Source organism: Sparus aurata, chromosome 18 (genome assembly GCF_900880675.1).
Source record: "Sparus aurata chromosome 18, fSpaAur1.1, whole genome shotgun sequence".
In the NCBI taxonomy this organism is placed as follows: Eukaryota; Metazoa; Chordata; class Actinopteri; order Spariformes; family Sparidae; genus Sparus; species Sparus aurata.
In genome coordinates, this window is record NC_044204.1 from 21,124,220 (window position 1) to 21,142,058 (window position 17,839).

The 17,839-nt window shown below is 39.7% G+C and overlaps 3 protein-coding genes and 1 long non-coding RNA gene across 7 annotated transcripts; 1 reads left to right on the plus strand and 3 right to left on the minus strand.

Moving 5' to 3' along the window:
* Window positions 1-128: 128 nt before the first annotated feature.
* LOC115568831 (gap junction beta-1 protein-like) lies at window positions 129-4,923 on the minus strand. 3 transcript variants are annotated; one of them, XM_030396485.1, is made up of 3 exons: window positions 4,292-4,923; window positions 3,672-3,752; window positions 129-3,393 (listed from the first exon to the last, which is right to left on the minus strand). In XM_030396485.1, exon 3 carries the CDS (start codon window positions 3,377-3,379, stop codon window positions 2,552-2,554), a length of 828 nt encoding a protein of 275 aa, XP_030252345.1. In that variant the 5' UTR covers window positions 3,380-3,393; window positions 3,672-3,752; window positions 4,292-4,923; the 3' UTR covers window positions 129-2,551. The 3 variants fall into 3 exon arrangements, with proteins under 3 accessions (XP_030252345.1, XP_030252344.1, XP_030252343.1); XM_030396484.1 differs by lacking the exon at window positions 3,672-3,752; XM_030396483.1 differs by lacking the exon at window positions 4,292-4,923 and having other exon boundaries at window positions 3,672-4,285.
* A 119-nt stretch (window positions 4,924-5,042) lies between these two features.
* LOC115568828 (uncharacterized) lies at window positions 5,043-12,107 on the minus strand. 2 transcript variants are annotated; one of them, XM_030396477.1, is made up of 9 exons: window positions 11,396-12,107; window positions 10,677-10,809; window positions 9,340-10,498; window positions 9,011-9,144; window positions 8,675-8,838; window positions 8,247-8,401; window positions 6,925-7,010; window positions 6,654-6,753; window positions 5,043-5,576 (listed from the first exon to the last, which is right to left on the minus strand). In XM_030396477.1, exons 1-8 carry the CDS (start codon window positions 11,534-11,536, stop codon window positions 6,671-6,673), a joined length of 2,055 nt encoding a protein of 684 aa, XP_030252337.1. In that variant the 5' UTR covers window positions 11,537-12,107; the 3' UTR covers window positions 5,043-5,576; window positions 6,654-6,670. The 2 variants fall into 2 exon arrangements, with proteins under 2 accessions (XP_030252337.1, XP_030252338.1); XM_030396478.1 differs by lacking the exon at window positions 5,043-5,576 and having other exon boundaries at window positions 5,832-6,753; window positions 11,396-11,680; window positions 11,768-12,107.
* Window positions 12,108-12,111: 4 nt separating this feature from the next.
* LOC115568834 (uncharacterized) lies at window positions 12,112-14,344 on the plus strand. The gene is made up of 4 exons (XR_003981445.1): window positions 12,112-12,177; window positions 13,057-13,120; window positions 13,948-13,983; window positions 14,291-14,344. It is a non-coding gene; the product is annotated as an uncharacterized LOC115568834 (long non-coding RNA).
* A 551-nt stretch (window positions 14,345-14,895) lies between these two features.
* LOC115568829 (transforming growth factor beta activator LRRC32-like) lies at window positions 14,896-17,821 on the minus strand. Its single transcript, XM_030396479.1, has 2 exons — window positions 17,651-17,821; window positions 14,896-17,503 (listed from the first exon to the last, which is right to left on the minus strand). The coding sequence occupies exons 1-2, from the start codon at window positions 17,738-17,740 to the stop codon at window positions 15,626-15,628; spliced, it is 1,968 nt and encodes a 655-aa protein (XP_030252339.1). The 5' UTR covers window positions 17,741-17,821; the 3' UTR covers window positions 14,896-15,625.
* Window positions 17,822-17,839: the final 18 nt, after the last annotated feature.

The window sequence follows — 17,839 nt, forward strand, 5'->3', positions numbered from 1 at the left end:
TGGCCACAAGTGCTTCTGGGGTCTAAATATAGCATGAGGGGTCTCTCCTATCATGGGGAGCATGATTTGGAGATGAGTAGCCATTTGCATCCTCAAGTTACAAATCACAGCGACAGGAAGGAGGAACGTCTGTGAGACAGGTTTAATCATTTTACCCATTTGGTGCAACTTTTTTAAAAAGAACCCACGTTTTTGCTGAATAACTTAAATGTTTTCAAATGATCAGCCAGTTTATTTTATATTACATAATGTACACATATAGTTTCAACCCATATTATATACAGTATTAACTGGATTGTTTACCCGGATGTGAATTGATAAATATGTACATTTAGGCATAAAGGTCAACATCAGGGTTTTCGTGTGCACTACAGTATGATACAACAGTTGTAGAAACAGATACCAGCGTATTCCCGGACCACAGAGATACTGAATTATATGCTACGGAGGATAATATTAAGGGGAAAGCAAGTGTAACAATCAGACAGTGGTGGGTCTCTGTTGAAAAGTAGGTCAACCTCAAACATTTTTTCTGAAAAGGAAAAGAAAAGAAAACAGCACCTCAAACAGAAGCCACATTGAAGTCAGTAGGCGGTATTCACAATTGAATTCAAAGATATACAAATCCAAAGATGTATGTACAGTACTGGGATTTGCAATACTCCAAACGTGACACAGCAGACAAGTGACACACAAGTACAAATTAATTATTGCAATTTTGCCAGATTCATTTGCTGAATATCGTGTGATATCTGCACTGGTTTTTGGAGGTTTTCGAAGGTTTACTGAAATGTCACACAGTTGCTCTGACGACTCTGTCAAGATACTAAATGTTATTAATAGTGGTAGTGTAATGCTATTACATTTTATTTTTCAATCACGTTGTCCTTATCTCAACAGTATTTTTTTTTTAACTTCCTTTGGTTTTCTAGCACCAACTGTATTTCCAGAGCAGTTTGCCAAGTTACGTAATCGTCGCAGCCATCTGCACAAAGTTAAACAAAATCAAATAACTAAAAGTGTCTAATAAATTTGAAGCATACCATTATTGGCTTAAAAGGCTGTTACTTACATTTAATGGCTTTTACTCACATGAATTAGCTTCTCCTTCATCACCTGGCTGTGACTCATACTTGAATTAAATATGGTACACATGAACAATACTTTTGATGTAAATAGAAAGTTCACTTTCTATCCAGCATTTTAATCTCTATGGCAATCTTTACATATCTAAAAGGGCCGTACCAGTGATTCATAATGTTTTCACGTGATCTCAGCAGCTGCCTGTTTCCCTTATTTGCTATTATACAAATATATTTGTTAAGAATTCATGGAACACTCTTCAATAGATGAACCATCCCTTTTTCTTTTTTACTTGGCCTTTTTATGGCTTTATTCAACAGGACAGTTTAAAGAGATGACAGGAAAAGAAGGGAGAGAGGGGGATGACATGCAGCAAAGGGCCACAGGTTGAATTCAAAACCCTGGGCTGCTGTGGCAACAATGTAGAATCTGTACAAACTCTACCATCTGAGCAACCAGGGCGCCCTGAACCATCCCTGTTTGTGTCAAAGCTACATTACTGTTGCACGATAAAGCAGCTCAAATGTGTCAATCATCTACTCACTGGTGCATTTATGTGCTGGGGAGAAACTGACATTTGTTTGTTTCCACACAGAAACCTCCATGATGTGAAATCATACATGTTAATGTGATCTTCTTTTTGTTTTTTTAAAAATCAGCTCGTTATTTTCAAATTTGCCAACCTGCCACACCTCGAACACACAAACCTGATTTAAAAAAATAACAATCAGCATTTTAAACATTAAATATATTCTCTATTTTTTAGTTTTCAACTGAGCTAATTATTACATTCTGTTTGTGTTTTATACAGCTTTGCAGGTTTTTTTTTTTTTTTAATCGGGGCTGTAGGATACAAGATAATTCGATCTGTATTATCAAGCAACATTGGTAAAAGTTTGACAAAAAGGAATAAAGGACGATGCACACAGGGATGGTTTCTAGAGCTCATTAAACTTTGAAAATTGCTTCTCATACTGTATTCAAATTAAAGCACTAAATCAAACAAAACAATTTGAGCTTTGATAAACTGTTGACACCGATGTCAACGCCAACAAACTTTTAGTACCGCTCAATACTGTACTCCCTTTAGACTCTTGTATTTTGTAGTTTGATGTTTTTGTTTTCTTATGTTTTCTTTATGTAATCTCTGGCACAAGACTTTCCTTTGGGATTTATACATTTCTATATGTAAATCTTATGCACAGACTTGCAAAAACACTGCTATGGTCCTTTAACCTTCACGACTGGCTCTGAATAGTTTAGAAAAGTTGCAACAGCAGCATCTACCTGTGTCAGTTAAACTGATAAAGACAACAAAAGATGAATCAATAAGCAACTGACAAAATGAAACAAATAAAGTCTAAATGTCGACAATTATCAAGTTTACAGTTTATCATGTGACATTAAAGAGCAACGTGCTCCATCAAGTGTGATTACTGATGATTAGTGTAAAGGGAGCAGGGCAGTCTCAGAAAGCAGAACACCTTTCACCCTTCTCAGTCGGGCTCTTTTTGGTCACAGTGAACTTAGACTTGAGCGTATGGTCTGCTATCAGCTGATTGATTTCATTTTGCCTGTAAGAAGACAATCTTTGACTGATCCAAGCTGCTTTGGACTCTTCGTCAGAGCCTCGTAAGCACCGCTGGCAGGCTCTGCCTACGAGGTACACCACCTCGGCCAGGTTAAGCAGCACACACACCCCGGACACTGCCAGCATGAACACGGTGAATATGGTCTTTTCAGTCGGTCTGGACACAAAACAGTCCACTGTGTTGGGACATGGGTAGGAGTCACACTTTACCAAACGCACCATCTTAAAGTCAGGATAGATCAAGTAGAAGATGTAGAGAAAAGCCACCTCGAAGATGATTCTGAAGATGATACTGATCATGTAAGTCCACCACAGAGCTCCGGTGATCTGAAACTTCTGGTTCTTGATGTGTTCCAGCTCCTTGGGGCTGCTGCGGCCCGCCCTCTTCAGGATCTTCTTGTCGATGTGGCGCCGGTGGGCCACATGCATGGCCACCAGCAGGGCGGGGGTGGACACCAGGATGAGCTGGAGTGCCCACAGGCGAATGTGTGAGATGGGGAAGAACTGGTCGTAGCAGACGCTGTTGCATCCTGGCTGTTGGGTGTTGCAGGTGAAGCCGGACTTCTCATCTCCCCAAACACTCTCGGCAGCAACCACCAGGACCAGGATACGGAATATGAAGATAACAGACAGCCAAACGCGTCCGATGCCAGTAGAGTGCCTGTTTACGCCGCTGATCACGGCATAAAAGGACCCCCAGTTCATTTTCGACTCCAGGTCTGCAAAAATAACAAGTATAGTCAAGTTAAGGGTTGTAGGACGTAGGCAAAGCTGTATCTCTAGCATGAGATCCTATCAAAATTAATCAAAATACCTCCCAGGAAAAATAAAATAATGACAATAATATAATTTATTAAAAATACCATTCAGTTCTTGAAAAAAGTCACATTTGTAAAAATGGCTAATCAGTTTAAATAGCCTATTGTTACCATTGTCCACAAGATACTGTAATTTAGTAAAAGTCTAACTGTTGTATTAGTAGTTTTTAGAGGTTTACCAGGCTCAGCCGGCGGTGCAAGCGGCGTAAGCAGCGCCGGGTCCAAAGAAGACCATCTTGAGGTGTGGCCTGAGCATCAAGCTGGATTTGGCAGAGCAAGGAACAACAGAAAAGAATTGCCAAATAGCCCGCTGGCCGTATAAAAAGCAGGGGTGATGGCCTACCGTCGTGCACCGTCACAAGACGCAACGGGACGAGACCAATTGCGAAACATTCGCCGAGCCACGTGATTGGCTCACCCTGTATTAATACTGTACTCCCAAACTGACCTACAGCCCAGTTGCAGACAGACTGACAGACTGCCAACGCATTTCTCCAAGTAACCAGCAAGACATCCATCTCATTATGAGATTTTTTTTTTAAGATGACTGAGAGCCCTCTATTGTTTGTACGAAAGGCAACAGACCAGATTAGCCTGAGAAAAATCATTACACTCTCTAAAAGCTGATTCATCCAAATATTTCTACCATAAAAAGGGTCATGAGTATTTCAACAACATCGTATATATTTGTCAAGTCCAGGCAATGGGGCATGTCAATCATTAGTCACATAAAGTCTGACCTCACTGCACACTGAGTGTTAGTATAAAACAGAATCAAACAATAGAACATGTATTTTACCTTCAGCTGTGGTGGTACACAAAAATGTGTACAAATCGGGAGGAAATGAATTAAAATATTGTGTTTTTTAGCAAGCCAAAAGGCTGGATTGAGAACAGCATGCGTTTGGAAAATGCTAATCATTCCTCCGCCACTAGCCACTGCCCTGCACCGTAGCAGTCATATGCTCTTATATAAACTATTTACATACAATGGCGGCCTTTATTGGGCTGCAACAAGACTCTTTAGAATTCAGATCAAACGCCTCGATTTCCGCCTACCCCGGGCAAAAGAAGGAATCTGTGTGGACACAAAAGGCCTCAGCCTGCCACATTATTTATTGTGCTTGGCAGGGCAGGCGAGTGAAGGAAGCTTTTGACCTGAGCCACTGTCATTGAGGAGCACAGAGTCACGGACCGGGTTTGCAGATTCATCCAGCAAATACTTGAGCTGGTCAACTAATGTAAACACATAAGTAGTGGAAAATCAAAGCCAGTTTTTACTTTATACACAAGATTTAATTAAGACCAGTCCTCTCATTCGTTCATGCTGTTTTTTTGTATTGTAACCAAGCCACAAATTTAAAATGCTTTAATACCATAAATTGGGCAAATATATTCTAGTCACGAACATGAAATTTAATTAAGCTGCTGTGTGCCAGATGCTGCTGCTGCTAATGTTTTTACCAGAAAAATTAATTATCCACAAAACTACTTTTCTATAAAATTTGGTTCATTCATTCATTGTTTGACATTGGTTTGTGAGCACATGACATAGTTGATCATACCGCATTTAATTTGTCATTTGTGTTACTTCACAGTTATGTCTCTGCTATAAAGCACAGTGTGCTTTCAACAAACTATTAAATAATGAGAGATAAAACTCAATCTGCACAATTATCATTTCAAATCAGATTATGTGTCTTTATACATTTATTCTATCATGCTTCTGACACCTTGTTTAAGATCAAATATAATGACTTCCAGCCCTGACTCCCTAAAAGGAGTTAAAGAGATACAGATCAGGCTCGATTACTGTTACAACACTGAGAAATATAATAATGAGAACAAGAGCAGACATTACAGAGGCTCACAGACAACAATTTAAAAAAAATATATCAAAAGAACTTATATTCTTGCAAAAATACGGAAATCTATGCACTTTCAATAGATGATGTCTGTTTATATCTATATGCAAAAAGCTTTAAAGACATTGATTCACAAACTTTAAAGGATTTCAAGGACCCGGGGGAACCCTGCGTCATTATGAACTGAGATTTCACAGTTTGTTCTGGTCAAACTCCTCCCTGTAACAGTAGAAACAATAATTTACAGTAGCAACAAACTGAATGCAAGTGAAAACACAATGTGGTCGTTTGTCATGTGCCATCAGATGACCTACAGCAGTTCACTGTGGCATACGCATATCTGCGTCACTTACGACAGATGTAGTGGGAGGGTTTGGGTGGCTGGGTAATTCTTTGAATGAACTTCACCTCATTAATATTCTCTCTATAGGAGACACACTAGTCTACAATACAGATACATGGGACATACACAACTGTAGATAATGCAGTTTTATTACTTAACAAAGCTATATGTGCTATACATTCAAAATAATAGATCTGCCATTGTACAAGAACTCAATATTAACTCAGGCAACATGGCTCTCATAATTATTATCAAAGAAAAGTTAGACATAAAAATATAAAAACATGGATCTTCTGTATGTAGAATACAGACAAATCAAGCATTACTTGATAATGTGCAGGTAATGTGACTGAACTGGCACTGTCTAATTGCTGGAATACACATGAGACCCTTGTGCACAAAAGTATAACGTACAGAATGCAGACATACAAAACTATGTATTCATGTCCCCTACATCATACATACATAAAAATGTTCTTGTGTTTCACACTTTTCTAACAGTGCAAGACAATAGACACAATTTGTCTGACTCTAAAAGAAGAATTTATGGTTAACAAAAAATTAGAAAAAGATTTTTCTTGAGTTACAATTGTGAGATAGAAAACATTAGTGTTACACTCATTTATTACACGTAGCTTTGAATGCAATATAAAACATAAAAATACACAAGAAAGCTGATTGACTTACTCGTACTCATCCAGTTTTACCTCAAAACATTTACAATTTATGTCCTTATCAATCAGATATCTTCGATTTATCATGGTACTGCCAAGTGCCAATCACAGCAGTTTGTCAGTGTGTCAGTCCACTGTGTTCACATGTACACAGATGGTCAATCAAAACTGGATGACTTCTCATATAAGAATCATTAAATGTTTAATCTCAGTGTTGTTACTCTGGTTGAAAGTCAGACAGGACAGACAAAACTGACAACAAAAGAAAAAACTACTCACACTCTCTGCTTTCTGTACTACTTCTTGCTCTGAGTATAGCAGGAGATGAGGTATTTTCCCCACTCTGAGTCCTGTTGTCTCATTTTTACCTGAACAGCGCCTGAAAAGCAAAAACAACACCAACACATTTGGAGTAAGAATGGGAGTTGTGGCACTGTAGGAAGATTTTGCATGCAAATGACTGCTGCTCTGGTCACAAACAGGCTGCACTGCCATCTACTGTAGATGCACAATTGTGGGTAAACATTTTCCCAACTGAAGCTCTACTTACTTATTTTCTTGACACCATAATTCCTCAGTTTGCTGTGTTTTGCGTGTCCGTTCTCAGTCAGTCTCAGAGACAGTGATGCTCCCCTCCTGAAACAAAGAGAATACCATTGGACAGTCGTGATATTGGACAGTTACTGGCCATACAGTATATATAGTTATTATTATGGATGCAACTTATGAATTGTTCATCATCAAGTTATTGTTCAGTCAAATGTCAAAACGTTGTTAAAGATGCTCATCACAATCTTCTATTGCCGAAAATTGCGTCTTCAAATTGCTTCTTTTGTCCAACAAAACCCAGACCCATTTCACTGAAGAATGAAGATCACACATGACAATGAAAGCAGCAGGTGATATTCAACAAGCTGGAACCAAAAACTATTTGACATTTTTGCTTGGAAAATGACTGAAATTATCATTGCAGCTCTACACATATATTCAGTCACTATACCACTAATAGCTACTACACTTTAATTATCTACCTTGATAGGGATCTACCCATGTATTTTGCCAGGGCCAATACAAAATTTGGGCCAGGAAATGATATTTGGACCTTATATACATCTGCAGTAAAAAAATATTTTTTTTGTGTCAAAATCTAGAATAACAAGCAATTGAATGTGAGAAATTACTATTTACTTAAGTTCTTTACATTTGGGGCATTAAGCAGACGCCTTTGTCCAAAGCGACTTACAGTAATTCATACATACATTCATACACTGATGGCGGTGGCTGCCATGCAAGGAGCCGACAAGCACATCAGGAGCAGTTTGGGGTTCAGTATCTTGCCTAAGGACACTTCGACATGCAGACCAGGGGAATTAAACCAGCAACCTTCCAATAGCAAGACACTGGCTCTCCCCTAAGCTACAGCCACCCACTTTACATGAGTAAAAATTAAGAAGGTACTTGAATCGCAAATTTTCTGCAAAATTATACGCCCACCCCATGACACCTTAGCAGGAAATATTGTACTTGTTACACCACATTTATTTGATTACTTTAGTTACAAGTTGCTTTGCAGATTCAGATCATTCAATTTTTATAAGCTGTTACTTGTCACATGTAACTAATCAGTGTTGTGGACAGGCAATAGAACGGTGACTCCACAGAGAGGGGTGGCTGCATCAAAGCCAAAGTGGATAATCAGAAAAATGTTGAAGATCATATCCCACAATTAGCCAGGCAAATTTACTTTATATATTTGTATGACAACTGGGCACTTGCTGACAGAAACAATATGATAGTTCACCTGAATTCTTACATATCTTTTAATTCCACATAACAAATCATGATAACTGCCTGTTTTTCATTCTGAAGTACCTCATCGCTCCGAGCTTTCCCTTTTCCAAGAACATCTCAACTGTAACTTTAGGCCCCTGTGGGTAAAGTCTGGCATAGAGCGTCCTGTTGTGGACCATAGCTTGGAACCAGCCCACAGCCTCCATAGACCAATCACTCCCATTCACAGGCGTCACCTTGGGGGGGAGGAGGAAACAGACAAAATACCATGAACTGAGATAATTCATTTCCTTTATCACTGAGCAGTGATAAGGCTGTGACTAATCACGTGGAACAATGCCAATACTGTAAGTGAGCCTACACTCCCAGCGGAGCACAGTACATTAACCATTTCCATGTATGCAAATCCTCAGAGGGATAATCTGCATGCCTTTTGCTGGAAATCTTAACGTGTTCATGAGTAAGTGGTAAAATCATGAAGCCAACACTATCAGCAGGGAACCACTCACATTTGCCAGTGAGACCTGTAAAGCCTGAAGCGGTAGGGCAGCCATTTCTGGAGCCAGCTCCTTGATTTTTAACAGTGACAGGCAGGTAGTGTCACCGTAGTCCAGCCTCTTCACCTCCACTTTGACAGATGTCTCACTCCCAGCACCATCAGTGGCATTTTTATCTAACATCCAGAAAAACAGAGAGCATGGCCAAAAAAAAAAAAAAAAAAAAAAAAAGACAAGAAAAAAAATCAGTAAGGAATTCCCAAGAGGCTACAATCAAGCAAAGTGACACTGCTACCATCTAGAGGTGTGCATCTGCAAAACCATCCCAGTACACAGAGCTGAACCCACCTCCACTTATTCCACATATCTTTGTCACCTGAGCCCTGCACCATTGTTCCTGCTCAGGGAACCAACCCATTACTTTGGTTCCAATGTCTGGAATGCAGTTCTGCTCCGCGTATGATGTCGTAGCTTTCCAGCTGCTGCAAATGAGAAAAAAATAATGACAACCAGAAACATGTGGATTATTAAAAAGAGGGTGGGGGGGGAATCTACAAAGAAAGCAGTATTGAACAAAAAGGATAAGTGGCTCTTTAAGTTCTGTTAATGTGATCATAGGGTTTAGAAAAGCTGAGAAAAAGCAGACAAGAGATTAGAATCCATGCTGAATGACTTACTCTGTGACAAGGGCCTGCAGCTTCATGATGGAGCTGACCTGTTGGATGTAGAAGTTGCCTGGGCTGACAATATGCGACACCACAACTTCAGTCTCTTCAAACTTCTTAATCTGGAACTCAGGAATGTTGATACTGTTGATTCCTTGTGATTTGTAACTAGCAGAAACGCCCTCATGTTCCGGTTCTGTGCATTGCAGATTTTGGGTTTCCCACTGCATGTTTACACAGGAGTTCTCCAGTTGAGCTGCTATATTTCCGCTTTTGTCTTCAATTTCCAAGTGGTTAGTTTCAGAAGCCCCTTGTCCAACCTCTGTAAAGATGTCTCCAATATCCCACAATTCAGTCTTTGTTGCAATCACACAAGCATAGGTTAGAGAGCCACTTGATTCCACTCTTTTTACTCTGAACACTGGGGCTTGGTTTTCCATGTCTGCGCTCAGGGTTTTTGGAGCCTGTGTGTCGATCAGATCATCCGTTGCAACTTGTTTCAATTGGCAGCTTTGGGTTTTGATAGGTGAGTTTGACTGTGGTGAACTTGAAGTGTATGTACTAATATTCCACGCCATGACAGCGACCTCTAGTGCCCCCATGTTTTTAGCTTTTGCTCTGAGGAAGTGAAGCAGCTGTGAGGATGTTTGTTTTTGGTGTTGCATGTGGACATCATCCTCACATCCCCACCTAATTAGTGGTGTTATTTTCATTGGGTTAGGGTTACTGATCTCTGGGAATATAGCCTGTATGGGAGGGAGCAGTACTGGTGGCCTCTCTGCGCTAATCTCAGGACTCTGAATAATGACAGGTGGAAGAATCCCAGCATCTGGTGGGCGTTCCTCTTCAAAAACAACAGCATGTTCTTGTTCTTCAGCCTTTAAGTGAGAGGATGAGCTAGTAGTCACAACGGTGCCATTGTAGCTGGACGCATTGCTGCATATCTTGTCCTCCTGCAGGACGGCCGAGGGTTGGGAGATGAGGAAATGTTTCAACTGTTGAAGGGGCAGTGTGGCTCCAAGCACCTGGACTGCCTTGGCTATGGAGCTCGCCATCAGCGAGTTCTGCAACATGGGCCCAAACTTGAAAACATCTGTTATCTGGTTCCCTTTGTTTCCAAGAGGCTCAAGTTGTTTTTTTCTCATTCCATTTTCAATGTAAATGTGAGGCTCTGTAAAGATAAGAAAAGCAGAAAAGAGAGAGGAACATTTTTCCAACATCACACATTAGACCGTACCTGTGTAAATAATGCTGGTGGGATCCAAGATCAAACGGTATATTTGTCTTACACATGAGTATCTGAAATATCATGTTACAGGCTAAAATCAAATGATTACTTCTTGACTTACCAACCGTGAGGTCCGTTAATAAAGCAGAGAGCTTTTCAACTGCTTGACATTTTGAGTCCAAAGCCTTTGTAAGGTCACTGAATACACTGGTGGGAGAAGATGAATTGAAGAAACTTTGAACCTCTTCATAGGCCTGAAATTCACATTGAACAAAGGAAGGACTTTCTCAGTTATACAAACATAAAGGTAATGGCTTGTCACAAGCTTTTTAGAGAACTTATCCACAACTATGCTAGTGATTTTATACTTTATCAGATAATTAGGTGAACATTTACTATCTTAATCCTTCTGAAATGTGATGAGGAGACAAATCATTAATGCTAGAAGTTACTGGTGAATGTACAAGTACACCATTCAACTTTAAAATCTTTCAAATTAAAAAAAATAAACAACACAAGTAACAATTACACAGTGAATATTTTTTGGGTTTAGTGTTGGTTAACCTAGCTCAAAAAGGAGGGAATCTTGTACTGTTGTCACGACTTTCTGCCATATTATAGACCACAGTTAAAAAATATCCAACCATAATAATATGAATTTAAAAAAGATGCATTCATTGCAGCTCTGACAACAATTACATGCAGAATAAAAAACAAAAAACAAAAAAAACACAACATAGCTTTGTTAAAAAAATGCTAGCTAGTTACAATAAATTAACAGCTAATGACAGCAGTAACAATGTCAAAGATGTGTGGATTTTGAACTGGCGTTACCATTACCTTATTGGTGAGGTTGAGAAGCTCTTGTTCAAGTGTATTCCGGGCATTTTCCAGCAGAAACAGTTTGTAAGTTAACTGCACTTTCTGGCTAATTGTGTCCGGGGGCGGCTGGCGGTGGATGGCCTGCTGAGGGGGAGTCATGGTCGTCTTGCGGGACGGGACTGTGTTGGTGCTTCAGCTGCTGAAGCTCCTGGCTCTGCCGGCGCGCCGTGTGGCTAACGTCAGCTAGCTAGCTTCTTCTTCGTTGGTTTGGCTTAGCTAGCTAACTAGAACGAATCCTAAAAACTAAATAAAACGTAAAAGTCGTTGGTTATTAACAGTTTTGATGGCACTCTTTGTCCAAAGCGGTAGTTTTCTAGTCCTGGACCATACCAGAGGGTGAAATGTTTACTTTCCTGCTCCCGCTTGGGGTTGCTGAAGTCTACCTCGGGCGTCCTGCGCTGTCATCATCCGGTAGAGCAGTCAGTGTCCGCCATGTTGTAAGCGTTGGTTTTGCGTCTGCAGCCGATATAGTTGACTCATTTGAAGAAAAGCAAATGTGTGGTGAAACCTCCCTTCTAGTGGGTGTCCTGCTCTTTCTTCAGCTTCTCTGTCACCACAGACAATTTTAGAAAAAAGATGTCTTCATGTATGGATTAAATAATCCAACATTAACAGGTGTCCTCTTTCTGACAACTGTCTACCAAGAGACTTCAACAAATCTGTGGACCACAAGGAAACAACCTAGTTATAACCCCTCCTGGATACAGATCATCACTGCTGGGATGAAATAAATAATGCATGTATGACTGAAAATGTGTCATCATCATAAATCAAAATGAGTAATATTGAGATATGGTATATGCATATGCGTAGCTATGCGATAAAAGTCTAAATGAAATATGTTTCATTATGTTTGAGGACCAAATATATTCTCAAAACACATTCAATTGAGATATGTCACAGAATAAACAATCAAGTGAAACACTAAAATAACCCTAACTCATTGAATGGTGTATAATCAGCTATTTATCATACTGGTGAAATTCCAGCCAGTAGTATATTGGTAACTTTTACAACACCTTTAAGTTTGTTTGCAGGCCACCAGTGGCGGAGAAAACCAAATCCTCCATATTTGCTCACTTCATTTATACCTTTCATTGGCCCCAAGGTGTGTATTTAAATGAACTGTTATCTTATCAGTAATGGCCGTGAGAATCAACTAAATATCAGTCGTCAGTGTCACCACAGATTATTCGATCTGGTATTGGGTTGTAATTGAGAACGCTTTCTACAGCAATAGATTTTGGAGAGCTCCTTTCTGATGTGGCCATGAAGGGACAACTGAACTGTCCTACTGGTTACAGGCACAGGGGCCTATTCTGACAAGGGGCCTGTAAACCAGAACACTGAGAGAGCTCAGAGACTGTCCCAGTCATACTTTGCACTCTTGCTTTCTCGGACATTGAGTATCTGCCCATACGGAGTACAATCTGATATTTATTTTCATATTTTGTTCTTACATAATGGAGCTTTTTTTAAGTCCAGATCCTGTTGTGTCCTGTCCTGAATGTGTTGTATCCACTTAAGAGAAGAGAATTAGAAGAAAATATGTATTGGCAAGACACTGTAAACGATTTCATAAGGTGAATTTCCGTATTTTTCTTTTATGCTATTTATAGACTACCAAAAAGAGTATCGGGCGAAGGAGCAGGATGCATTTGTTTGGAAAAACTACAATTCCAGGTCAGCATATTTCTAAATAGAACACAGAGGAAAGAGAATAGAACATGAGAGCAGAACAAACAACTTGGCCGAATGCTGAGATAGCATTTTTAGTTTTTACAAGAGGGAGGTTTACAGAAGAACTGATAAAACAGATTTTTTTAACTAAAATAAATGGCAATGTCAGTAACTTGTGCTTGATTTGAGGAAACGGATATCACTGATGTAAGATAATATTATGCTCATTAAGAGAGATTTCCACAGTTTAGTCTTGTACTTGTAAACATGGGCTTTACTGGAAATACAGTTAGCCTAGAGGGAGATCTTGACAATGATACAGCCTTCCATTACCTGCTCTATTGTGATTACAAACAAGCTGCTGCTAATGTCTAAATGCCATCGAACAGTAATCACCGGGCAGAAGAATGAGTACAATTTGCTCCTTGCATTCCTATGGTTTTACACCTAATACTACCCACACAGTGTTCTTTTCTTTGAGTGCTCTTTGCTTGAACTTGTCAAGCTGCTACTTGATCTAGTACCTAAATCTTGTGGGTGGGGCAACATTTCCTACAGTTATATTGCTCAAGAGCAAGATTGATAGGCATCCTCCTGGCTCTTTTGGTGCTATTGCTGGCATCAGCCCTGGGCTCTGCACAGCGGACAAATCGCTAATGGGCATAAGAATTGCAAAAAAAGACACTTTGCATCAGTATAAAGGAGATGGATGTGTCAATAAGAAGACAGTGAGAGGAATGCTCAACAGGATATCCTCCTGCAACAGGAGTTGCTGTATTCTCAGCTACTTGTTGAAATTGTAATAAAGTTTTGATATCTTTTCATTTCAGATGGCACCAAACAATCAACTGTGGATCAGCAGTGTGGTAAAAAATTCAAAGTTTGTTCATGTTTTGTTCGTTTAATCTAATTCAAATGATTATTTGCATATTTTCTTAAGAATAGTAGATTCAAGTGAGAATGTTTCTCACATTGAATACAGTAAGAGCAGAGGTGGGTATAGGCCCACCAGTAGATTTACAGGTATCTGTCCTTTACCTGAGTATCTGTTTTTCTACAAATGTTTTGCTTTTATTGCTCACATTTGAACAAACTTAGCTGTAGTTTCTACTCCTTACATCAGTTTTAATGCATTTCAGGGGAATCATTGCTCATTCAGTTTTTAACCTTCAGGTCCTTTACCAGCCCAAAATGTAGACATCTGATATCCTGGGAATGAGACTCAACAACAAATCCTACAGATTCGACCTTTAAAGGTGCAATACGTAAGAAGTGGTCACCTTGAATTCATACTCTCAACACATTGGGGTAGGATATTACCAGAATAACTGCCAACTGCTGCAAACTGTATTCCCTTAATCCATCCACGACTTTAGCTACTGTTAGCTTGTTAGCTCAAGTAACCATGCAGCTAGCTAGACTACTAGGCGTCTTTTCTTCACATTCTGTTAATAATTTTGGTTAATTTTAAAATGTTTTACTAAAGTTCTTACATAATGCACTTTTAAAGTCTTTGAGGTATATTAATATGATGTGAAGTTCAGTAAGCTTTGCACACAAATTGACAGAAAAAAAAAACACCATCAGAGGGACACTTTTTACTTTTATACCTCAAGTACATATCAGATCCTGTATTTTCTTTTACTTGACTAAAGAAGTTGAATCAGTTCTTCTATTTTTAGTCCTTCAGCGTCTTTTTATACACAAGTATCTGCACTTCTTGTTGAGTAAGACCTCTGAATGATTGTTCATATTGTTAAATGAAGACTGCCAACACGTTCTGGTTATTAGTACAGCATGTTTATTACGTACTGTTGCCACATTTACCACTGTATTTGTTAACAGTCTCCCAGGGTCAGAGCCACATAAGTTATAACAGAAGCAGAGGAAGATAGAGACATATATTAACATGGATTTGTATACACACACACTGTCAAATAAGCTCATTTCATTGAATATACATAGTTTTGTAGAAAAACTCATACTGGGTCTCCCATCTGCGTTGGCAGTTCCAAATTCTGGGAATGTTGTGCAAGGCCTTGCAGATGTCATCAAAATTTGAGCCAAGGTTAAACCTTTTGTCACGAACTAACATTTCACAATGAAGGACGGGCAAAAATTCTCCGCCTGATTAGTAGATTTGGCTCGCACCATAACCAAACAGCTTGGGAGTCAATAAAGCCAATTTCAGTTGCAACATTTTGGCTGCACGTGTCACACAGTCCTGCAGACCAGTAATTTGCAGGGGGGTCATAAAAGAGAAAGAGCCTGAATGAAGATGAGAAAACAGTCATTGTGTCAGAGGATGAAGATTTTATTGCATTGTATTTATTTAAGTCTGTTACTTTCTGCGCAGCCTTGAAGCCCCCACTTCTGTTTATAGTAAAATAGATCATGCATACTGAAACTAACAGGAATCATGCTTCAATTACTGCACTTTTGCTCCCCAGTGCATTTGGTTGCTTTTATAGAACCATGTGCAAAAAGACCGACAGTAGATCTTAGACATTACACTATGAATGATATCTGTGTGCAACACACCTTCCTTATGGATATGATCAGCACTGTTAGTATCACAGCTACAAATATAACAATTATGATCATTTGTCCAAAGTGAATTTCCTGTGATTTTGGATGAAACAAACAATCCGATGAAGTTTTTTTCCGATATCCCGTCATCGCAACATTTTCGTAAATTGTGAAGCAAACGGTGTCATTGATATCTGGCAGCTTTATCTCCAACTCATTCAGGACTGTCAACCATTCACTGTCGCAGCAGTTAAAATGATTCCCACTAACATATATGAGTTTGAGGTGTTCAGATAAAGCACGGATCAGAGAATGGTTCAGAGACACAAAGCGATTATCTCTTATGTCGATTTCTCTCAGAGGAGAGCAGCTTAAACTGCTGGGGATCATATCTAGACGGTTGCTAGACATGTTCAACTGAGTTAACATTGGCATACAGGGTAGAGAAAAATCTGAGCTTGTCATGTTTATTTCACTGATAATCAAAGATTGGAGAGTCTTCGGCACACCTTCGAAAGCTTTTGTTTGCATCACCATGCGTGGATTTCGTGCAAGGTTCAGAGAAATCAAAGAGTTCTTTTGAAATGTGTTTGGCTGAAGCACTTCTATGTTGTTTTCTTTAAGATTGAGGTGTTTAAGAGTGCTTAACTGCCCGAATACAATGCAGGATGTGTTGGTATTCATTGGCTGTGTTGACTGAGGGCTTTGCAAATGATCCATGGAGGCACAGGGTTGCACAGAATTGTCTTGTAGATTTAATGTTTCTATTTGTGTGAGTGCTTTAAGAAAGAGCGGGGAAATATATACAAGTCCATTGCTTTGCATGTTGAGGTGCTTTAAGGAGGAGAAAAAAAGCTGCCGACGGTATCCTGATGCGTTAGCGCTTCTTACTTTCCAGATGATGTTTTGCAGACAGTTGTGACTGAAATTCAGAGTTTCTAAAGATGAGAGAAGGCTCAAAGTCTCCAGTGGGAAAGACCTGAAGTGGTTATAGCTCAGGTCGATATAAATCAGTGGCATTAGCCTCCAGTTTGAGTGAAGGTTGTTTTTTCTAACCGTCCTTTCCTTTATAATCTCACTGTAAAGAGCATTGGCCTCTGATACCATTGCAGCCTCTGAATTTAAGGCACCAACCATGTTATTCTGCAAGTGAAGATACTTCAAACGGTTCATTTTCGGAACGATTGGGAAATAAAGGAGTTTGTTGTGACTGAGATCAAGAATTTCAAGCCTGTAAAACAGATTGTCTTCTTGCGTAACAAAGAACTCAATGGAATTCCAGCTAAGATTCATATATTTAACTTGATGTAATTTAAAATCACAGATGTGTGCGAGGTTATTTCTGGCCAGGTTTAGCATCTCCAAGTGTCTCAACGGTTCAAATGTCCCCTGTTCTATCACTGATATCTGATTGTCCTCAATAGTAATGGACCTCAAACCTTTACTCTCCTTAAACAAGCTGTACGAAAGTCTTGTTAATGCATTACCACTCATCTTAAGTTGATCAAGAGAAGATTTGTTCTGTAGGTAGCGTTCCACTGCCTCATCCCTCAGACCGTTCATTGATAAATCCAAAATCTTCAGTCCACTGACGGATTGGAGGGCTTTGCTGTTACTGCCAAGGTTGTTGTTCAGCACATTTCTGGACAAATTCAACTCCTCAAGTCGAGCCAGGTTTTCAAAAGCCCCTTCGGAGATGAGATCCAGCTGGTTGGAGCTCAGGTCCAGCTGCTCCAAGTATGGCAAAGCAAGTGTGTGCAACTGTCTGATGAAGTTATTGGACAGGTCTAGTCTTCTGAGCCTTGCATCCAAGTCCAGGGGGACAGAGGAGAGATTCTGGTTGTTCCAGGACTGCTCCTTGAAATGAGAGGAACATTAATCATAATCAAAGAGCGAACCATGGAAACTAAAGTCAAACAACGCAAGCAGTTTGAGGATCTCATGCCAGTAGAATGTGAGACTTTAAGAACAAAGAATTAGCATTTAAATGATTTGTTAGCCTACCTTTGGCTCGTGATATGTCAGCCCAGTTATAAAGAGGTCACGGCTGAGTGACCAGAGCAGTAGGAGATGAGAGAACATATGTCCGATCATCCTCCCTCTCTTGCTGCTCCTGCTGCCGAACCACTAACTGTTGTCAGAGCTCATATACACACTCACTCACACCCTCTTATAGCCATGCTTCATAAAAAA

Bases quoted from the DNA above. Each gene is read 5' to 3' on its own strand.
- LOC115568828 (XM_030396477.1), bottom strand. From the start codon at position 11,536: ATGACTCCCCCTCAGCAGGCCATCCACCGCCAGCCGCCCCCGGACACA. The intron at 8,402-8,674 runs GTGAGTGGTTCC...CTCCCCCCCAAG, and splicing joins TACAGGTCTCACTGGCAAAT to GTGACGCCTGTGAATGGGAG. The intron at 7,011-8,246 runs GTACTTCAGAAT...TCTTTGTTTCAG, and splicing joins GGAAAGCTCGGAGCGATGAG to GAGGGGAGCATCACTGTCTC.
- LOC115568831 (XM_030396484.1), bottom strand. From the start codon at position 3,379: ATGAACTGGGGGTCCTTTTATGCCGTGATCAGCGGCGTAAACAGGCAC.
- LOC115568829 (XM_030396479.1), bottom strand. From the start codon at position 17,740: ATGATCGGACATATGTTCTCTCATCTCCTACTGCTCTGGTCACTCAGC. The intron at 17,504-17,650 runs GTAGGCTAACAA...TCTCATTTCAAG, and splicing joins TGACATATCACGAGCCAAAG to GAGCAGTCCTGGAACAACCA.